This window comes from Lissotriton helveticus, chromosome 5_1 (assembly GCF_964261635.1).
Source record: "Lissotriton helveticus chromosome 5_1, aLisHel1.1, whole genome shotgun sequence".
Lineage (NCBI taxonomy): Eukaryota > Metazoa > Chordata > Amphibia > Caudata > Salamandridae > Lissotriton > Lissotriton helveticus.
In genome coordinates this window covers 718,554,967-718,578,296 of record NC_136065.1, presented here as the reverse complement: position 1 = coordinate 718,578,296, position 23,330 = coordinate 718,554,967, and the positions used below count along the sequence as shown (strand labels likewise).

The following is a 23,330-nucleotide window of genomic DNA, read 5'->3' as shown; positions in this document are numbered from 1 at the left end:
ATCTGTGAACACTGTCGTTTTCTAGCATAGGAGCCTGCGGGCCCATTCTTGTGATTAAACCCACTGACACTCCTGCAGGGGGATATAAGGTGAACCTTTGCTGCCAATAAACGTATCGTATAAATGAGTTCCTATCCATCACCCTTAGTAATTTGTTGCCTTTCTTTTAAATAATGCATAGGTGGGTCCTTCTGTCCTGATGAAGACCCCGTCCTAAGGATTCATTGTTCCTCCTAATAAATACCATTGGGGTTGAAACGTCGACTGTCCCTCATTTTAACCGATCCACATATAGATGACCTCAATTAATTTATTGTATCTCTTTACTGTCGTGTGGTTCTCCTCTGTCATATATACGTACAACTCATGGTTAGTCAGTTTTTTTGTATAATAAATGTAAGTATTGTGAATTTCTGATCTTCACTCACTTAAATCTTCTCACGAGCACTCCTTTGAGCACTTTTTACTCACACCTCATCTTGGAGCACCCTTTGGCAATTTTACAGATTGATTTAATTTTGCTGACTATGATCTAAAATTGCCCAAAGAATTTCAGACCAATTTGAATAATGTATTTATTTTGAGTGATGTGATTTGTATAAATATTTTCCTTCCGCTTTAACTAAATTTTATGTACCATATTTGACCCAAGTCTGGCGGATCATTGGGTTACCCAATTGTTGTGTGACGATACAGAATTAAGTGATCATGCCCTACTTGTTTGTGATCTGATTGGGGGTGGAAATACAAAACTGGTTGTGGGGAGCGCCCCAAGGCCTGTTTTAACTGGGAACAACTGCTATATTTTAAAGTGGGACAAAGTGGACAAGTAGGACTTATTAACATCAGTCCTCACACGTAAACATTTCATGACCTGTTTAGATGACTGTGCCACTCCAGAGCAGCTGGTGTCGGGGTTGTTTGAGGACGTTTTGGTTGGAATTAACCAACAGCTAACCCCCGTCATGAAGTAGCAGGCTCAGGCAAGCGTGGTGGTTTGACACAAATTGCACAAAAACGTCATCTAGTTTGCACAAAGCTTTGAGCGAGCATGGTCCTCAGATGTCCTGCTTGTACGGGCCTTACGTGCTAGATATAAAGAAGCAAGCAGAAGTAGATTAAAACATTTAGGAGAGGACGCATGGGAGGATTTTAAGGCAAGCATCTGAGAGGAAGGATAGTCGAGGGTTCTGGAAGGTAGTAAAGGATGGATGGGTCTCATACTTCCACTTTTTTTTTCTAAACAGAGTCTACACACCATACCCATAGTGGAAAATAATTCCCATCTTATTTTTGAAGTGGTAGAAGTAGAACGAGCCTTGGCGCAGACATGCACCTTTAAACCCTTTGCCCTGACGGGGTTCCTGTTGATATGTTTTTTGACAATAAGTTGCTGTGGGGTCTACTATTGACAAATGTTTTAATACTACAGTTAATGTGTCCGCTTAAATCATGGAAGCGACCAATAATCGTACCTATATTCAAAAAAGAGGGACAGATCAAATCCCAAAAATTATAGACCCATATCCCTAATTGATAGCACAGCTAAGTTGATGGGTTGAATTTTATTAAATAGGTTAGAGAAATGTAAAGGAGAAAGAAAAGCCCCATCTGAGGTGCAGTATGGCTCTAGAAAGGGCAAAGGAACAATTGACCAGTGCTTGTATTTGATGATGGTGGCTGCTAAGTATACAATGTTAAAAAAGTAAAACTTTGTATGGCCTTAATGGACCTCTCTGCCGCATTTAATAGTGTGGCCTATAGTACATTGTGGGTCAATATGGAGAGATTGGGAGTGGATTCACCTATTACTACCTTTATAAATCCGCTTTATTCAGGTGCTACCGCATTCGTCTGCTATGACAGAGAAGGGGATTGTACAAAACCTTTTAATATTGAAAGAGACATGAGACCAGGCTGTGTCCTTGCTCCCTTCTTGTTTGCCCTTAATACTAACAATTTGGGTGCTGTGCTAATGGAGAGTGCTAAGGACGTTCAGTATGTTGATGCAGCCCTTCTCCCGATGCTAGTCTATGCAGACGATGCAGTGCTTTCAGCCAGGACCCCCTGGCACTGCAGAGACTGCTAGAGAAGTATATGAACTTAATGGCTAGCCTAGACCTACATGTCAATGAATCTAAATCGTTTGTGCTAATTGCAGGGGCACATCCCAAGAAATCCAATAAAATTAAACATCGAACACTCATGTCCTACTTGGGGGTCCTTTTTGATTGCATATTAACTGGGAAGAATATGGTGCTAAATGGAGTTGCCCTCCTGAAAAAAAGCATTGCTCCAGTCTTTAATATTTAAATAAAACTAGGGTCTAAACCTATTCCTGAGATCCTAAAGATTAATTTAGCCAAAACAAAGGATATTGCCACATATGGAGCAGCGATTTGTGGTATGGTGGATGAAGAATAGCTGCAGCGTGTGGAGGACGCATTTTGTAAACGATTACGATCTGTGGCCTGTAGCTGCGCAAACTATATTGGTCATAGTGAATATGGTTTAGCATACCTTGGCTCCCTTATTTATTTAAAATTCTTTTTTAGGTTTTTACATGGAATACAACAATTGTCAATGACTAAAACCTTGGCCCCCTTATTATGGTATTCAGTATGGAAAAGAGAGAGTGCTAAAATGAATCAAGTGGTGCTAAGGGATTGTTTAAAAATGTATTATGCACAGAGGGTTACCATGGCTGAATTGTATAGACTAATTTGTAGGCATTAGGTCTTCGTGTTCTGTTTGATACCCTGTTGTCTGCCAGCTTCCAAAGTCCAAGCTGAAAGAGATCTTTTTGGCAAAGGCCCCTGCAGATAGATGGGCAAAAACTAAAAATAAAACTACTATAGGTTTGTATCATATACTACCTTCTGTGAAGTAGGGTGCGCAGTCTTTCTTGTCCTTTGTACAAAACCCTCCGCATCAGTATAGTTTGATACAGATCCGTCTAAATTACATCCTGCTTATGCTTGGTTTCCCTGCCAATACTCATTCGAAAAATCAGCTACCGTCCCCCCCCCCCCCCCACGTCCCTGTGATGGGAATTTGTTGCAGTCTAATCAGCACACTTTTATTTTTTTGCTCCTTATATAACCAAGAGGAGGTTTATAGTGCCTCTTATGTGCAAATCTAATTTTATACAATGTCGGCCAGCATTATTTTTCATCTGACCATTGGAAGATCCTTATATGTGCAGGGGTGTGGAATTTAATAAAATATAATCTTGTCCATGGCACAGGTTGTTTCATAAATCTACTTGTCCTGTAAAAAAAACTCCACTTGTCCCTTTGGCGCCACATAGTGCAGCGACAAATTATGACACCACCCTCATTATATAAAAGCTCTGATATTCGCTTTTCTGATTATGCTAGGGCTCATAGTATAGTAGGTTTTGAATATATGCAGTTTAATAATTTTACCACCTTTCTGCATATCTGGGTCTGGGGGTAGCGTTAAGCAATATTTCCATGGTTGGAATTCCCTTTTGTGTCCGTGCAAACCTACTATACATTGTATGTTTTAGGGGTTTTCGCCAGCTCTTCTTGAATCTTTTCCCATACTGAGAAGGTTGGACATTTTCTCCTGACAATGTCAGAAGTAAAACTTCTAGGGTTGGGTAAAAAAGTGGTTGGAGTGAACGTCTAAACGCTCAATAGAGTTTCACATGTGCAAATCTACACCTGCATATTTGCTTGTGCTAAAGAGCAGGTCACAAATATTTTCTGGGAGAACAGTTTGCTGGCCTATTTTAGTGAATTCATGAAAGCAGTATATCTGAACTAATGCAAGGACATATACTATGGGTGCAATTTTGTGACTTTCTTTAAGAATTGAGAGGCCCTTAATTAGGTCTGGAATAAACCAAAACTTTTTTTTAATTAAAGTTCTATGCCTCTCTCTAACCATCTATCCATCAACTGACTTATGCTTTCCCAAGGAGCATATCAGCACGCAAAAAGTAGTTTTGTTCAGTGCCCAGGACTACTGTGGCGATGTCCTTTTTGAGACCAAAACATATAATTTCCTTTTGCCAATGTTTGTTGTGATGGTGAGGGCCTGGCAGCTCCCACAAAGTAATACAAAAAACCTATCAAAACTAAAAGGCTGACCACCAATACCAAAGCTATTGGCTTTGCCGGTGCTTGTTAATTTTAATGCTTGCCATTTTCTTGTTGAAACTGATTGCACTAATTTTTCATTTAAGAATTCTTTTGGGAAATACTAGAATGAATCAACACGTTTTACTTAATGATGGTTCAAAGAAATGGTACCTACAGTTTCATAGTAGGTTAGCAAACCGTTTATTTTCGTAGTTGTATTTTTTTGTAAACATTTTAATTTGAAAGCAAAGAATCGTCAATCTTGCTTTCAAGCTTCTGTAGATATTTGCATCTAATTCGGGAGCATTCTGGGAGCTTTGAATGTAGCCTCATATTCAACTTTGCAAACGCATGTACACATTTTTACACTGGAACCAGCTTACAACATTTCCTTAGCACGCTCACCCAAATAAGAAAGGCTTTGTATTAATGAAGTATAAATAGAAGTTCAAACAGCATTAACATATGGACACAAATAGGACCTTTGCTGCAAACTATGCCATCCCTGATCCATAATGTGGTACTGTAAACTGGCAGCCAAAGGGTTTGTGCTGCAGGGGGTCGGGCCTACTTGTCCCAAGAACAAAATAACCTGTAAACTTATTGTCCTTGACGTCAAACAAGAGGTCTTGGGAGTCTGGCTATAGCAGTGGGTCCCAAACATTTTCAACCCGCGGCACACTTGACCCATTGGCCATTGCCCATGCTCCCCACTTTTACTTTTTTTGGAGGGGGGGGGGGGTTTAGGATGTAAGCCCAGCCTCTGGAGTACTTGCATTTTTTTCCCTGAAAATAATTGGGATGAAGCGGATGAAGGTATTGTAATCATATACGCAGGGTGTTTCGTATTACTAAGGCGGCACCTCTCATAAAATATTCCTAGTTGCACTTCTTTGCCCATGCCTTTTTTTAGAGTACCCTCTCAAACTTTTATATCCCACTTACAGTGCTAGATAGCACCCCTATGTATGTAGGCCCTATTGCCAAAGTGTTTTTGGGCTTGAAGAATATTTGCATGCACTTCCATTTCTACCCATGTCATACGTGCCAACACACCTATCTCAGTAGGTTGACTCATGATTCTTTAAACCACATACAGCTTTATTTTTGCTATCTCCTCCCTAAAATTGCTATGCAATCCAAATCCATTTCTTAGATTGTTTTTTCTTGCTTCCAAATGTTGGTATTATGCTGTATATGGTGTTTTACTTCCTTGTGCTCAACGAGCGAGCAGGTCTGTCTGGAAATGTGTGTGTGTGTGTTTGCGTGCGTATACTGAAAGAAATATATACTGGAAGTACCAGTGGTTCAAGTACAAGTGTCAATACTTAATGTGTGTAATAGACCGGACAACTGTACTTTCCTGATAACTTGCATTGGTGTAAAATCCATTTAGAAAAAATTAAACTATTAACCACTCTAACAAAATCTGGCATATTCTGTGTACTTTGGGAGTGTTGGAACATGGAGATCCAGTGAAATATGGAGGTCATCTCCCTCAACATGCCATCAATGAAGCACCACGTTTATAGCTTTAGGCAAATCATCTATATCCTGCGTTAAAGTCATTAGTTTAACTGAACCCAACAGACCCTTCAACATTAAATGCATGAAAGTGCTTGGTGCTCAGCTCCCCCGGATACATTTGGCGGCTCCCCAGGGTGCCACGGCGCACAGTTTGGGAACCACTGGGCTATAGGAATTCCACACCCCTGGTGTGTTATGCACTTGCATCTTATCTTTGGGCTGTTTTAAAGTGATGACCATTGCACCAGGTGTTGTGATTTGTGTCATGGTTGTCATCGCAGCACCATTAATTGCTGTACAAACATTGTAGCAGATGTCTTTGAGTGGTTATTTAATATCTATATGGTCCACGATAAGTTATATTCAATAAAAACGTGTGGCTTAGACTTCTCTAAAAAAAAAAAGTCAAATGAATGGTTGTTTGTTCATATAGAGTGACCAAGTTTATGAGGATTAAAAAGGTTTGAAGGGTGGATGGTCTATGTCTGTATGTTTTGCACCTTTGTCAAATGGAGCTGCTCAAATATTCCCACGTAGATCTAGGTGATACCTGATTTGTAATATGTATTTTATTACAACTGTGGGAAGACTGTCGGTAGAGTTCCTCCAAGTAAAGACTGAATCTAAAAAGGAGGAGTTTTTGGATGCAATTTACTCCCCACTTGCGAGGAAACTATACATGCAGTTTAGGATCGGTAATCTCCCACTGAGGGCATTTACCTGTAAATGGGATAACTTAGAGAATACCGTATGCCCAGCATGTAATTATGAGCGGGAGGACGTATTCCACGTTTTATTCTTTTGCACTGCCTATCAGCTATCCAGGAAATGTTGGTTGATTCCGCTCTGTAGGAACCTTGGTTTTAGACAATGCGCCCAAGCCTGTAGAGTCTTAAGGTACGACACCCACACCCCTATTGTTTTTGCTGTCTCACGGTTCTTATTAGGTATGTGGCGCAGACAGACAAGTTTCCTAAAATAATCATGATTATTTTTATACTTTATTCTGCATATATTGATAACTACTAAGGTTTCATTTATTTTATATCTACATGTTGTTGTTATTTATTGTTTTATGTATTTTGTGCTTGCATGTATGTATTTTATCTGCACTTTTATGGTCTGTGGTGACCGAAATAAAGTTATCAATGAATGTATTTTATTGATATAAAGTCTGTCAATTTTTTTTATAAAGGATACTTTTTAAGATGTCTATTATATTGCTGTTTTTTGGTCTGTACTTTTATGCATTTTAAATGATGCGAAATAAAGTTGTGACTGACTGACTGAAAGAGCTGAGAGTCCAGCCTGAACTGCCAAGCCATGTCTTCCCTGGACTGGAAACAAGCTTCCGAGGACCGGTTTCTGGCATTCCAGCCGTCTTCAGCCCGGCTTGCTTGAATCCAGTGGCAAAGTGAGCAAGGGACTCACGTCTGAGCATACCCTGCCACACTTATGGCGGCCAAAAGCGGTACAAAAGGGGGTGGTGATGGACGGAGAATTGAATCAAACAAACACTCACACCCAGTCAAAAGATCTGGGTTTAATCCATCACCGTTCTTTAGCCCACTCTGCCACCCCAGTTCAGACATGGCCATATGCAAATCAGTCTGACCCTGTGCCTCATGGGAACAGTCCAGCCTGAACTGCCAAGCCATGTCTTCCCTGGACTGGAAACAAGCTTCCGAGGACCGGTTTCTGGCATTCCAGCCGTCTTCAGCCCGGCTTGCTTGAATCCACTGGCAAAGTGAGCAAGGGACACACGTCTGAGCATACCCTGCCACACTTATGGCGGCCAAAAGCGGTACAAAAGGGGGTGGTGATGGACGGAGCATCTGAATCAATCAAACACTCACACCCAGTCAAAAGATCTGGGTTTAATCCATCACCGTTCTTTAGCCCACTCTGCCACCCCAGTTCAGACAACATTCTGCATCACCAGACAACAAAAATCTGGAATGCAGGCAGAAGCACAGTTGCCAAGTGCAGTTCTGCTGTGCTTTGGAACTCTGTGCTGATCTGCCTAAATCTTTACTAATCAAGCAGCAGATATGTTGTATAAATTGGCCTTCCTACATTCCAATTCAAGAAGAAAATTATCGGACCATAAATAAGATGAGATTGAATTTATGATTTTAAAATGCAACAGTAAGTGACAGTATTTGCTTTGTTTTGGTTTACAGAATGTCGTATCCAGGATACCCACCTTCCGGCTATCCTACTTATCCCGGATATGCTGTAAGTATTCATTTTATACCTTAACTTTGAATACGAAAACAAATGCTTCCCATTTTAGCAAGTTTCTCACCCATGGCGTACTGCGTACATTTTTACTATCTATAGCTGCATGTTACTCAACCATTTCAATGTCCTATGGCAATGTATATAAAAATCTAGTGTGTACCACATTAGCCAAACACACCATAAATGTCAAAAACAACATATTGATTAATGATACCAAAATGAGGCTACTCAAATGCTTTATTTGCCAGCTTTTACATCAGCAGTCAGGGAGGCCCCCCAAAGTGACGGTGGTCACGAAAACGTGCAAATAGAAGTTCTTGTTTGCTTAATTTGTGATATATATATATACACACACACACACACACACATATTTGTGCAAATTGGTAGGACATCCTGATCACAAACCCATGATGCTATTGCCTGGAATCTCCTAGAAGGATAGTACTGTATTAAGACCTGATTTCGAATTCGATGGTGACAAAAAAAATTGTATCATTTGTTTTTGGAGGAAGTGATAAATCTTCACTTGGCTTTTCCTCTAGTGGTGTTAACTCTGCCACAGGGGTAGAATGGGACAGACCATTCTACTGAGAGACTGCCTACGCTGAAGAATCCTTTAGCAGAGGATTAGCCACTTGCCCGCAAATTGGAGGATTTTAAATTACCAACCAAATGTATCTCTGCTCCTTATATTGTATTGTCTTCAATTGCTGGAGCATTTCAAGGCCATAGGTAATTTCTCAGCCCTCCTAATTTAGTGAAGCATCTTTTCTCACAAACTGTTGCAACATGAATAGTGATGAGCTTTAAATTGCTCAAGGATAACTTTAACTTTTGACTGTAACCGAGACGTCACAGTCACATCTTTAAGGATACTCCGGTGACCGCTGCCAGAATAGCAATTCTTTGTGGGGATTGGGACTGGAGTGGTGGTTACTGCTGGAATTAAGTGGGAGCGCCAGGACCTATCCCCTCCCCATCCTTCACTCTAGACCCAGAGGGAAGCGAGGAAAAGCGGTATGCCATGAAAGATGGATGTGACGGAGATGCAATCTTTCTCCCTTCCCTGTCCTTGACTTAAGATAGTAGACCTGATGGTCCTCAACCATGTACAGCGCGTATGATGCTGTATGACACGGGACTGCTGCACTGAGCTATTGTTAGGTCTGGCCTAGTTATTGCTGTTAAGCAATCGCTATGGCGAGAGATCTAGAGCTGCACCAGGAAATCTTACCAAGAGGGCTTTGGCAGGCGGATTATGGACAGTGCATGTGGCCGTGCGCACGCTTGCCATTTGCTCCCCGAGCCTCGTCCTCACACTTTAAAGGAATGCCTCCCGCTCCCCGCCCCCCCATCAGACTTCAAAGGGAACCGCTCCGCTCCCCCCCCCGCACCCCCCCCCCACGCAATGCCGAGAGCTTGTTAGCCCAGGTAAGGCGACAAACCAAAGACATTTTCACTGCGCCTCCAGGAGTAATCGTACATGCCCAATGTCATTCTTTCAGCACTGCTCTATCTGCACGCTGCGTGCACGCATAGAAAGCAAGATATCCCTTTAGCGTTTTTTTATTAGCCCAGCTATTATCGCGTGCACTCCATTTTCAAAGCTATACAGAATTCTTGGAGCGTGCAGGGTTGTTTTGCATCTTCGAGGGTCCTTCACGTGTTCAAACTAACAAACTGCTGGTGCGTGACATGCTTTGCTGAACAGATGTTCCTGCCACGCAGACACATGCCCTCTAACCCTTTGTTTATTGTCTTGGAGGGGAGTCTTATCGTCTAATCTACTCTACTATCATCTGTTCCTGCTACATTCAATTCTACCACACAAGTGTAAATCTTGGTGGAGAACATGCATGCGGGCTAAAGAAAAAAAAAACATTTCACACGGGCTTGTTTGTTGGGTTTTGCGGCATGCACTACGTCGGTTTCTTCCTTACAGAAACCAAACACAACATAGCATACCACACAACACTTTTACACAATAAGCGACTATCAGCGCTGCATAGTTTTTTCACAGAACATTTCTTTCACCTCCATTATTAGGCAACCTTTGATTATAGCAGGACAAGAAATGCATTTCCTTGCAAACATTTTATTTACGGGAGATTTGAATTTACGCACACAGCATACCTAAGCGTGTCCTCCTTTATTACGCCCAAATAAACACCGAATTGGCACAGGCAGCTACTTCAAACTATATCTGTCTAACGCTTTATTGCAAGCGCCATTTGCTTACTCCTATATATGATCTTGCGATACTCTCTTTATAATTAGCTCCCAATTTTGATTTGCACGCACTTACAAAACATCCAAAACATGCACCCACATTTTTCCATTTTTGGGATTTTGGTGCATTGTCCTGCTTTATCTGCACGCTCACTGCGCGCATATAAAGCAGCATATCCCTTTAGTGTTTTTTTTTAGGCAGGGTAACGCACCAATCCAAAGACATTTTCACTGTGCCTTCTTTTGGTAATCGGACATACCCGATGTTCTTTAAACACTGCTCGATCTGCACGCTGCGTGTGCGCTCATACAATTTCTTGTTTTTTGTTAGTTGCTGTACTACTGCAAAATGTTAAAGGTTTAATTATTTTTTTACTTTAGACTATTTATTTCATTGACTGTTCCACACTTTCCTTTCTCGGTTGAACTTTTTCTGCAAATGCTGCCATTTTATTTTAGTTGGTCTTGGCCCTTTTTCCTTTTATATCCCTTTGTTGTTTCCATAGTCATCAGACGCAACCATTTTCCATACTTTGCTTTAAGTTCTTCACAAGCGAAATGATCATTTAAGATTGATTCCAAAGAAGTGTCTAACCTTCCTTGAGATCATAAAGCAATCGCATACAATGTTCAACTTGTGTGATTGAGATTGCTTCTGATAACTTAAACCTCGACTATGAGAAAACGAATGGTGAGTAGTTTCTTTTACACTTCTGATTGTGGGCACTGAAATAGTTTAAAAGTTTGACTTGTTTTAACAGAGTTCCAGAGATTGGTGGGTTTCAAATTATTTTTTAAGCACCAAGTAAATCACACCCATCACAGTTTTCCTATGATATTAGTTATGTTTATAATACATGACCCCCCCAAGTGAACAATGCAGCTATGAGTCGAAGTCACATAATGATTATACACTACTTTCTAGCATTTTCTTGTGTAAATGATACCATTTGTTTTGCCTCCACTGAGGTTAAGCTGACTGCTGTGCACTTTCCAGGCTCCTCACTGCCCCAGTTTTGGGATTCAAGATCACTGGCCTTCCTAGTCTCTATACCACTCAACCCAGAAAATAATTGTTAATCTAGATGTGAGGAATGCTGAAAGGATATTTATTAACTAAAATGAGGAGTTAAGGTTCTTTCTTTGGCTTCTGGGGGGCTACTTTTAATTGAATTATGCCCAGCATTATTAAATAGGATTAGCATCAACTTGCCATCACCCTTGATTACAGGACATGTGACTTGGGTCTGGTATTAGATTCCGATTAAGAAAGAGAGAGCTCACTGTCATTAATTTTTCGGATTTTTTTTTATTGAGCGTATTACATTATAGTATGATCTATATAGTTCTGTATGCAGCAAGAACAATTAATGGATGGAATGCTGAATAGTGTCAAACATTCACCCCCAGTACAGAGATATGGGCCTAAATCCATTGGTTTTATTTGCTCACCATCCCATTCCAGTTTGGAGCCATTTGGGCAAATCAGTCTGGACCCTGCTCCCCAAGGGACCAGTCCAGCCCGAAATGCCAGGCTAGGTCCTCCCTGGACCGGAAACAAGCATCCTGTGACTGGGTTTGGGGTATCACCCCATATCAGCTAGGCTAGCTTGACTAAAATGGCATGACGAGCACAGAATTCAGGTCTGTGCGTACCTGTCCCACTCAGGGTGACAAATTCGCAAAGAACAAATGATGGATGAAATGCTGAACAATGTCAAAAATTCCCCCAGTACAGAGATATGGGCCAAACTGAAATGCAATGATGAGCCAAAACAAAAGCAAAAAAGAATGATTTAGGCCCAGATTTACATCAATTGTCATTTTTGCTATATATTTCTGTAGTAATAACTAAAGAGCATCATATTATACAGTGGCTTGTGTTGTATAATTAAAAAGCAGCAGTACTTTCTGTAGAGGATAAGCATATGCGAGTATTCCAGAATGTAGTTGGAGGCAGGTATCTTGCAGTAGCGTCCTTCATCACAAGCATCTGTGCCTGCGTGGGTAGGGCATTCTATTACTATTGAATAACTTTATTAGGTTATTTTGTTTAAGTCATCAAAGTATACAAAAAAAAACATTTTGCAGTCTAAAACAAGGGAATAGGGTTCTTGGATTACATATAAAATGTACAATAAACCAAGCGGGAATAGAAACGTTAAAACAGGCGAACTTCCAGTTAACAGCATTGCATTTAGAAGTCATGCCACTTAAAAATAAATTAGAATATGGCAAAATGAACCCCAGCACTCCTAAAATTTGAATTACAAATGTGTGACCATTATAAGTTAATACCATTATGGCAAAGGTCCACTCAATCACAGGAAAACATCAGAGATGTATTTTATACAAAGTTTCCTCAGTTTATTCCATACACACAATTTGACATATGAGCTAAAAGCATCTCTGTATCAATTTATAACATGCCTAAATGCACTCCAATTTTATAATGGGTACAGATGACAAAACATTCCTTTGATGGTGGTGATCTGCATCAGTTCTTGTAAGCAGGTACAAGAACAACCAACACGTGTTTCGTCACATCCAGTGACTTCCTCAAGGTTGTAGAAACATTAATACGGGCATAAATGTACCATTAATTCCAACCTTTACTTTGGTAGCATTTCTAAAAAATACATGGCCAATAGGCTTGTAAATACAAGTTGCATACTCGGAAAAGAAGGTCCAAAAGAACCATGCAACAAAACTGGAAAAGTGTTTGTTGTTCAGGAAAGAGGTAGTAGTTTGTGCTGAAATTGTGATGACTTAGTTTTCAATAAGAAACGTATAGTGTAAAATACCAAACAAAGACCCAAGACTCCAAAATGTGAATATGTGACTAGAAGGAAAGAGAGTCAGAAGTTATTAAGATGGAAACCATTTAAGAAGTACAACACTAGTGAAGATAAAAATCAAACCTCTATGTAAGAGTTGCGCTACTGAAAGACCATAGTTAGATGATTGTGCGTGTTATATAAGTCGCTTCTCTGTCCAGGTAAGTCCTGAAAACTATGACAAAGATGGAATAGTTCAATATACTTCCTGAGTTGAATATCAGGATATATCATGTGCCTGCAATGTACACTTACTTTAAACTTTCCCAGTGAAAATTTACCAGAAGGCCAGTAATGGCTACAAAATGAGTCTATGGGCAGCTCCTGATGGACTCTTATATGTCCCTAATAAACCACAGGAGAAAAAGAGATATGGCCATTATTACATTCTATGATACCATTTGGCCTGAAGCCCGCAAATTCGAACACAGGTAGGCTAGATAGCGCCCAAAACGTACATGTCTTGAAAGTTTGACAAATGAGCAATTACAAAAGAAGCCGTCTTGGCGATGAACCCGGCTGGTTATAAAGGCTATGATAGGCCACTACGAAAATTCAAACAAATATAATCAGTAAAGACATGCTGCAATCAAATACTGTATACTCCATATATGTGAGACTTTTAGAGTCCTTTTCCTCATTATTATAAGGCAGCCATACTCAAAGAAAAAAAAAAGAGGAAAAGAATGCAAGAGGTTTTATTGTTTACGCCCCTTTTTGAGGAGACCCGTAAGGACCCTAACATACTCCGAGCCTCCTATGGCCCCTTTTTGAGGAGACCCGTAAGGACCCTAACATACTCCGAGCCTCCTATGGCCCCTTAAAAAGCCTGAGAGTCCAATACTTCAACTAGTCATTTGTAGAAAGGAGGATCATTAAATATGACAAAACCGAAGTCTGATTCTGTTTATTAGTTCGCCCCCGCTAATGTAAGGGGTGACTGTAAGAGTATGCAATTATTAAATCTACACTTAGAAACGAAGGTGTGTCAGCTCTCGGAAGTGACTGAGAGTGCATGGAGGTTAAATCTGTACTTAAAAGGCGATGTATTTAAAAATAGTTACAGGAGATGATACCAGCGTTTGGAAAAACCATTATAGTCCCTAAGTAACCTACAAATTAACTCGCTGATTGGTAAGTCTGGACTTCATGAAGGACCGAATATATTCCTTCTACAGGATTGCGCTCAAAAAAGTTGTTTAAAATACAGCGAAAATGAGCCCTTGTAGGTATATTGAAAAAGTTAAATTCGACATCTTCATCGACCGCTCCATTGTCCGTTTAATGGTGACCCCCACTCTTATTCACCACGCTAACATCTTCTACATGTTTAAACAGCATATTAGACAACAGGAGGTATGAGGTAAGGGCTGCCACGATGAAAGGCATGTTTGTCAAAAACCCGTGAATATTCCCCTGCACTTACCTCTCCTGGATAGACCGCCCGTAGTGGTAGACATCCGTGTTGTCAATAAGCATGGAGTAATTGAAACTTGTGTATGCTCTTTAAATACCGGAAGGACCCGGAACAGGACATGGAACGAGAGAAAAGGTGAAAACCTTACTGGAGGAAATCCGACACAGTGTGTTCGTCTGTGTGTTTCGAAGCGGCCATATTGGAGAAGAATATTTTACAGTGGCCGTCCTCTGTTCCAAAATAAAAAGGAACAAGCTACAAACCTAAGTTTTTGATTGTAAATATCAAAAGACCTGAAAAGAAAATGTTTAAACAACTTATGGTCAAAAACTTAAAAATCCGCCATATGTGGTGAAACCTGTATGTAACCCAGTCAATGACCACGAATCACGGGGTCATTAATACAAGCCATTCTAATGTCTAGCCTAATGGAGGGTGATGATTCTAGCATATTTGCCTTGATATTGGTATATGAAGTTTGAAGATGGAAAGAAGCAAAGGTATTTGAGAAACCCTGTGGGGGTGCCCAGTACAGTTAGAAATACAACTTTCAAAAAAGGGCATAGGACTAAGCTGTTGTGCCAAGAATATAACGTGTGAATATCACAGATGTCCAGAGGTTCTCAATGGCAGGCATACAACTTATAGTGAGATTGTAAAGCTAAGCTTATTACAGTCAAAAGTTCCTCTACAGCCTGTGTTAGACCTGTCAGCCCTAGGGTGGTCTTACCCCGCATTTTTCCCTTTGCGCCTCATTTTTGCCACCATCTTTTTGTTGGACCTAGGCCTCTGGGTGCCTTACCACTGCCAAACAGTGCAGAGGTGCAGGTGCTCTCTGATAATAATATGGCTGCCACAGGCACCTGCTACTGCGGAGTGGCCATTGAACATACACGCACCAGTAGTTAGGAGCAGGTTGGGACATACTGATACTGTATCTTTGCCTTCCCGCCTTTTTGTCCGAAAGACCAACCTGTAGAAGCTCCTGGAACCTTCCAGCCCAGGGAGGCGTTCTGCTTTGCCACCTTTACAAGAGGGTCACCTGACCTAGGGGTATAAGAGGAAAGAAGGGAAACCTGACTAGTCAGTTGGGGCACCACTGGACCTGGGGGAACCTCTGCCGGAGTATAGGCGGTTGGGCCAAGGGGAGAACCTACACTACTGAGACTGACTGAGCTTAGGCCCTGCTGTACCCAAGATAGCTGAGGGACTCTGCCAGCCTGCTGACCTTGCCCAGTGAGGGGGAAACCCAGGAGACCAACTCCAGTGTGCTGCAGGGAACAATCCTGCCTTTTATGCCTGCCTACTCACCCCCCCCCCCCCCCTTCTTCCCTCAAAAACATGTAACCAAGACTTGCCCATAACTAGGGCCAGGACTGTAGCGCTGGGGGCCCTGCGTGAACTGCTGCTGCTGGGGGATCAATCGGTAAAGCGCTATACTGCCAGAACTGTGCCTATCTAGCGCCATATCGCTCAAACTGTGCCCCCTGCGCTGTGGAGAAGTAACCTGCCTATGCTGCCCAGCGCTGTGTCCTCTGAGCGCTATTGGTCCCCCAGATCACCACCGCTGCCCAGGACATGGCTGCACTGTTGCTGTGCCCCTGCATGCTGTGATTCCTAAGCGCTGTAATCTCCAAGCGCTATGCCCCCGGAATCCTGCTGATGCCCCCGAGCGCGGTGCAGGCTCAGAACTTCCACCTACTACTGGGCGCTGTGACCCTGAAGCGCTGGGGCCTCTAAGCGCTAATTGCTGGAATCACCGCCGCAGCCCAGGTACCTGCCTCTCAGAGCTGGGTCAGGAAGCGCGCAATCTGTAGCAGTCACCGTTGCGGCTCGGGCGCCTTGTGGGAGGAATCGGCCTGTGCTCACAAATCACCGTCGCGGCCCCCGTGCTGCGTGAGAGGAAGCGCTGAGACCTATATTGCCGCTGCGGCCCCCAATGTGAAGAGAGGGTCGCCGCGGGTGCTGGGGAGGCCGCACCAGGCCTTCGGAGTGGCCGAGGAGCGTTGCGGGGCAACTGGGGCACCGGCGACGTCATAGGCCACGACCCTGGTGAGCCGGCTGCCATTGGTTGATGCGGCCGCGCCCCCTGGAAGCCGAACACCCACTGGTTCCTGGGCCGGGGTAGGAGCTTGGAAGCCCGGAGCCCGACCAGGCCTCAGAGCGGGGGCTCGGAGGAGCGTTGGAGCCCCCAGCAAATTGAACACCCGCAGCATCAAGGTAACACCCCTGGGGGAGGGCGGAAACACCGGTGGTGATAGCGGAGCTGCCGGGAGCCACATCAAATCAGAGTGGCAGCCCCGTGACTGCCCCTCCCCTCAGGAGACTGCAACCGGGCCACGAAGGCCCCCTTAACCCTTTCTGGTGGGATCTGCTAGGGGCTGGGCCTACATTACACCCCAGAACTGCCTTATCCACCCTGAGTGCTGGTATGAGCCCTGTGTCCCACGAGACCGGATGTTGTTGCTATCCCGGTACCTCTTGCTCACCTCCATGGGAAATGCTGTGCCCGTTACTTTTGTACTACCCAGGCCCAAGATCTGTACCTGAGTGAATCATACCTAGGCAATGTTGTGATGTTATACTGATGTCCCTGTTTACAGGAAATCTTGCCCTTATTGAGAGGAGAACCTAATGAATGTTGTGCATGTTACTTTGATGTCCCCCTATCTAGGAAATGTTTTGATGATATATCCGGGCCCATGAAGTGCATTTTGATGACCAGGCTTATGAGAAATGTTGCATATGAAGTCCCAGAATATCAAAAGTGCTATTTTTATGAAGTTGATGTTTGAGAGCTGGTTGCTCCATTTGCCTGGTATCAAAGAAGTGATACCTGCCTCAACTGAAAGTAGATAAAGAGCCTTGGTTTAAACAACAACCTGGTGTGCTGTCATTCTATTTCCTGCGAGTTACTGTCTCGGTGCGAGTGTGTGCTGCACCACTGCTTTGCACATTGCCTTCGGGTGCCTTCCTGCCTCGTGCCAAGCTACCGTGTCCGAATTGGTGACCCCAGTTCTAACAGCCTGCATACAGAAAGAAAAAGTAACAAACGTAACCAAACTCAACTGCTTGGTAGACATATTAAATGTAAGAACAGAATGTATCAAAGAGTTCTTCATACTAGAAATACAACATATTGATCATTTGCAAGATTGGACTGTTTACATCTTTTTTCAAATCCTTGTATGAAGTACAATATACATGTTTTTCAAAAGACAAGCAACACATATATGGTCAGATATCAACCTAAGTCATCTTTTCCTTTTGCTAGCAATTGGTAATTCATTCAGATAGAAACACATGTAGTTCTTTATCACAATTAAGACCTTTTTCAACCTCCCGAAATTGAAGAATCCATTGTGTCTTAGTCCTTCTCAAGGTTAAAAGTCTATCTCCCCCTTTGGGGCTACATTGTACATGTGGTATACCATGGAACCTAATACCACTGTATGTGTGTGATTGAAGTGGACCGCAAAGGGATAACTTAAGTTATTACGAACTGCCCTTATGTGCTCTTGTATTCTTTCTTTGAGAGGGCGTAAGGTGCTTCCTATGTAGATGAGTCCACAGCAGCAGACCGTGCAATAAACTACATAGCTCGTATTACAGTTCATGAACTGTCATATCTTGCTGTGGTGTTGGACTGAAACTCGTTAGCTGCAAATTGGCAGACATTACATTTCACGCACCTATAGAAACCATGCGGTTTTATTGATAACCAGGTAGTGCCTTTCTCAATGGGGGGTAAATAGCTTGGGCATAATAACTCCCCTCAGAGTGGTGCCTCTATGCCAATGTCTGTGAAGAATCTTGTAAATTTGATGGCTGTGTGTGTTATAGTTAGTCATAAGTGATATTTTACGGTCCCTGGCATGTTTTGTGTTTTCTAGTTTTTCAAGAGGGATTGTCTCGATTTCTTTTGGATGTTCCATTTTGAAAAGTCCAGTATCGCTTGTGGATACCCTCTGTTGGCAAAACGCCCCTCCAATTTTTGCAATTCTCTAAGAGACTGAGTCCTCACTGCTGTGCCTGCATATCCTAGTCATTTCTCCCAGTGGGATGGAGTTGATTTGTGACTTAGGATGAGCACTACTAGCATGTAACAATGTTGCATGCTGTAGGTTTTCTAAAAAGCCTGGACAAGATTCTATTCTCTTTGATGTAAAGGACCACATCTAGAAAATCAATCTCTAGCTTATTGATCTCATGTGTGAAGCTTAAGTTGTAAAGATTATTATTGAGGTGTTCCAATAGTTTCAATAAGCATTGTTCGCTACCCGACCAGATGACAAAGATATCGTCGATGTAGCGACCCCAATATATAATATGTTCTGTAAGTTCTATCAGCTGCTTTCCTCAAGTGTTGCTGTTCAAAGTTACCCATGTACAAATTAGCGTAAGAGGGCGAACATTTTGAGCCCATAGCCACTCCAACAGCTTGCCTAAACCAGTTTCCCTGATGTAAAAATACATTATTTTCAAGGGTTAGGCGAGTTAAATCCAATAGCATTTGCATGTGTTCAAAGTATGTGCCAACTCTCTGTGCAAGTGAATCAGCCAGGGGTTGTAATCTTTTTCAATGGTATACACGTATAAAGTGAGCAGACATCCAAAGTTACAAAGGAAAATTCACTAGTCCACTCTACATACTCCAACTTGTTCAGAGGAATGCCTGTATCCCTTAGGTATGAGGGAAGATTATATACTATTGGCTGCAAAAATACATCGATGTATTCCGATATGTGCTCCGGGGGAGAGCCAATACCGGAAATAGTGTGTCTGCCTTGTGGAAAATTCGTAGAGTTATGGATTTGTGGTAAACTATAAGGCATGTAGGCCTCGTGTAGAGTTGTATAAGTACTTGAACTCAATGTCAGTGATGTGGCCTTGTTCTCTCCACATAGTTTAGTGTGTATGTGTGTGGTAATATCCTTCAGAGGCTTACAACTCAGTTTTATAAATGCCTGTCCATCCATCAGTTGTCTCTCATTCTCTTTAATGTAGTCTGTGTTAAGCATGATGACTATATTTCCTCCTTTGTCTGCCTCTTTTATTACTGTATCAAATGTGGCAGCTAATGGTTTTAAGGCCCGATTCTCTTCTTTGGTTAGATTATGGTTCACATACTCCCAGTTGACATTCAGTTTGTCTTCCAACTTATGTAAGATGTGTGTGACTGCCTTGTGAAATGTATCCACCAAGTTATCAGATTGTAAGGTGGGTGTGTAGACACATTTGTGCTTAAGGCCACTGTCCAAATTCAGATCTGGCTAAATATTCAGGTCTAAAAGAATATCTGATATGGAAGGAGGAGTGTGGGAGCGATCAACCGGAGATACCAATAAATGCAGGTCCTGTCCTCTTTTATTGTTTGGGTAAATAGAATGGAATGGAAACAGTATTCACAGAGTACGGAGGTACGGGTCTTTCAAAAACAATTTTCAGCTTCAGCTGACGAATACCTTTGAACAGGTCAATATGGATATTCGTAAAGTCTGGTAACATGGTGGGACAGAAGCCCAATCTTTTTTTTTTTTTAAATTTTTTTTTTTATTAAACCTTTTTTTATTAGTGGCGTTCAACAAAGAGTCATGACAGTAACAGCATCAATAATCCAATACAGCAGTATTCACGGTATATTCAGTGGATAATCAGCATCTTCACAAGGGTTGGTACAGTGCAAACACACTTCTTAACGTCCTGGAATGAGAGGCCACTCCACAGGGAACCCTCCCTCCCTCCCGTCAGGGGCAGAAGGGGCGGGGGGACCATCTCACCCTCGTATATAGGCACCATGGCAGGCAGGGAGGAGAATTATCACCGAACTCACCGACCCATGTGTGTCTTAGCCCCAACCGGTCATCCAGCCATGTCACCCCGTACAGTAGTGTGTCATATGCGTGGCAAGTGAGCATGGCCCCGCCAAGCCCCTCGGTAACAGTCAGTGTGAGGGCAGTCGGCACGGAGTACACAGAAGCCCAATCTTTTACTGAGTACAACAATGTCACATTTTAAGAAAACGTGGTCAGACAAGTTAACAATGGATACATCTCCACAGATACAGTATCTCCAACATTGTGACCTAAGTTTGGGAACTTATTCAGTTCTTCAGATTGTGTGAAACCGACCATTTGGTCGCCCCTTCTCTTGCGTTTGAGACAGTGTCGCCCCCTCCTTGTTTTTTTATGTTTTGTCTGCCATAGTTGGTCCTGGTACCTTTTCTGAAGCGTGCCATTTCCTCTAAAAAAAGAGGAAGTGGTGGCATTTGAGGATGGGCCTGCATTCAAAGACTTTGGTTCCCCCCCATTACTAACTTCACTATGGATGCTTGAGATATCCGACTCACTCGTAGATGCAGTTACTACAGGAATGCTGTTCTTCCTAATGGGGGCTGTCTGGCGAAATTTGACTTCATCAAACTTCTTAACAAATGTAAAGACTCTGGAATTTTTATAGTCAGTCTCATCCCTCTTCAACTTTCTCATGTTACGTTACGTTAAAATTATTTATACCGCGCACTTTCACCAACGGTTTCATGGCGCTCTTGACAAGTACAGTGATCAGGGTGGGGGGTTATTCGTAGGCAGACTGAAAGAGCAGGGTTTTTAGTAAACTGCGAAAGCGGTCGTAGCTGGGACATAAACGAAGTGTGGGTGGCAGGGAGTTCCAAGTGGAGGGGGCCAAAACAGAGAAACTCAATCCGCCGTGCTTTTTACGTTTGGATTTGGGGACCACCAGGAGGTTGAGAGATGCAGAGCGAAGAGCTCTGAGGGGAATGTGGCGTGTCAATGCGGATGAGATGAAGGCTGGGGCTGCATCGGAGAGGGCCTTAAAAACTGAACATGCCAGCTTAAAGGTGCAGCGCTTTGAGACCGGGAGCCAGTGAAGACTACGAAGAAGGGGAGTGACATGCTGGTGTTTAGGCTGGCGGAAAATCAGGCGGGCAGCCTGATTCTGCAGCAGCTGCAGCCGGTGAAGGTGGTATGCGGGGATCCCCGCGTACAGCGTGTTGGCGTAATCGAGCCTGGAGGTGATAAGAGCAATGCTGACTTGAATCAGGGCATCCCTGGTGAGAAACCTACTGATTTTGCGTATCCGCCTAAGATGGAAAAAACAGGATGAGGTGACAGAGTTGATTTGTGGTCTCATCGAAAGGTCTTCAGAAATAATCACCCCCAGACTCTTCACTGTGCTCGCAGGGGTGGGTGCCGTCCCCAGGGAGGTTGGCCAAAAGGTGGCATTCCACGGATTAGTGGGACCCCCCACAAGTATGAGCTCAGTTTTTGTGGGGTTCAATTTTAGTTGGCTATGATACATCCACTCTGCAATGGTCAGCATAATGGACTGAAAATTGAGACGTGAAGAGGGAAAAGAATCAATGGGAAAAATTAACTGAAGATCATCCGCATAGTTGAAAATTGTGATGGGGGAATTGCGGAGTAAAGCTAGTAATGGTTGCAGATATAAATTAAATAAAAGAGGGGATAGTGCAGAACCCTGGGGGACACCACAGGTGAGGGCTGTGAGAGGTGCAGAAAAGGTAGACAAGTGAACAGCTTGTGAGCGATGGTCAAGGAATGATCTGAGCCAGTCAAGGGCGACCCCCTGGATGCTGGCATTGTGGACACGGTCGATCAAGATGACGTGATCGACCGTGTCGAATGCTGCCGAGAGGTCTAAAAGGACAAGGGCCTGAGAGATGTTATTATCGGCACCTTTCCTGAGGGCGTCCATGACTGCTACTATGACCGCCTCAGTGGAATGGAGGGGTCTAAAACCGGCTTGCTGGGGGTCAAGGAAGGAGGATTTCTCTATAAAGGAACTCGGGCAACGGGTGACATGAGTCTCCAAGATCTTGCCTAAGTAGGGGAGGAGGGAAATGGGACGGTAATTACTTAGAATTGTGGGGTCCGCATTGTTTTTTTTTTAAGATAGGTAGAACGGCTGCTTGTTTGAAGGAGCGAGGGACCTCCCCAGTAGCAAGGGAGTTATTAAGTAATGCCAGTGGGGGGTCCGGACAAGCAAGGAAAGCTTCTCTCAGGATCTGAGGGGGACAGCAATCGTTAGGAGATCCAGAGCTAATTTTAAGAAGAAGAGAGGAGAATTCCTGTAGGGAGATTGGAGGAAACTCCGTCAGGGTGTTAGGGTTCATCTTTTTTTCTTTTATATATAGCTGATGTGCGCTAAGTACTTCTTTCAGAATTTTGTAGTTCTTGTCCGTGGCTTCCTGTAGGTTAAGATTTTTAATTTCTAACTCCAATTCCTCTATTTCATAGAGTAAAATCTCTCTTTTGCGGTCAGCATGTCTTATAAGTATGTGCATCATGGTATATACAGAAGAAAAAATTACGTCCTCCCATTCTTTAAGCAAGTCTTCGAATGTAGGGAAGATTATAATCCATATGCCCCTTGGGACTTGTTTGATGTCTATATACCTTTTGAGGATGGTGGAATCCCACCATCTGGAGAGTTCCTGCGTCTTAGCACGTTCTAATTTAATGAATTTTTGTTTTAGACCTTCTTGCTCTGAAGTCAGATTCTTAATTGGTTTTCATCTTAATAACTTCTGTCTGGCTCTCTTTCCTTATAGTCACATATTCACACTCTGGAGTCTTGGGTCTTTGTTTGGTATGTTACACTATAAGTTTCTTTTTGAAAAATAAGTCCGCACAATTTCAGCACAAACTACTATCTCTTTCTTGAACAACAAATACTTTTCCCTTTCTTTTGCACAGTTCTTTTGGACCTTATTTTCTGAGTATGCAACTTGTATTTACAAGCCTATTGGCCTTGTATTTTATTTAGAAATGTTACCAAATTAAAGGTTGGAATTAATGGTACAATGATACCCGTATTAATGTTTATACAACCTTGAGGAAGCCACAGGATGTGACGAAACACGTGTTGGCTGTTCTCGTATCTGCTCACAAGGACTGATGCACATCACCACCATCAAAGGAATGT

At 42.7% G+C, this 23,330-nt stretch overlaps 1 protein-coding gene across 1 annotated transcript in view; it reads left to right on the top strand.

The window, feature by feature from the left end:
• ANXA7 (annexin A7) overlaps window positions 1-23,330 on the top strand; it is a 452,163-nt gene that overhangs the window by 64,824 nt on the left and 364,009 nt on the right. The window contains exon 2 of the mRNA XM_078643136.1: window positions 7,820-7,874. Coding sequence (XP_078499262.1) covers window positions 7,820-7,874 — 55 coding nt within the window. The remainder of the gene's footprint in view (window positions 1-7,819; window positions 7,875-23,330) is intronic.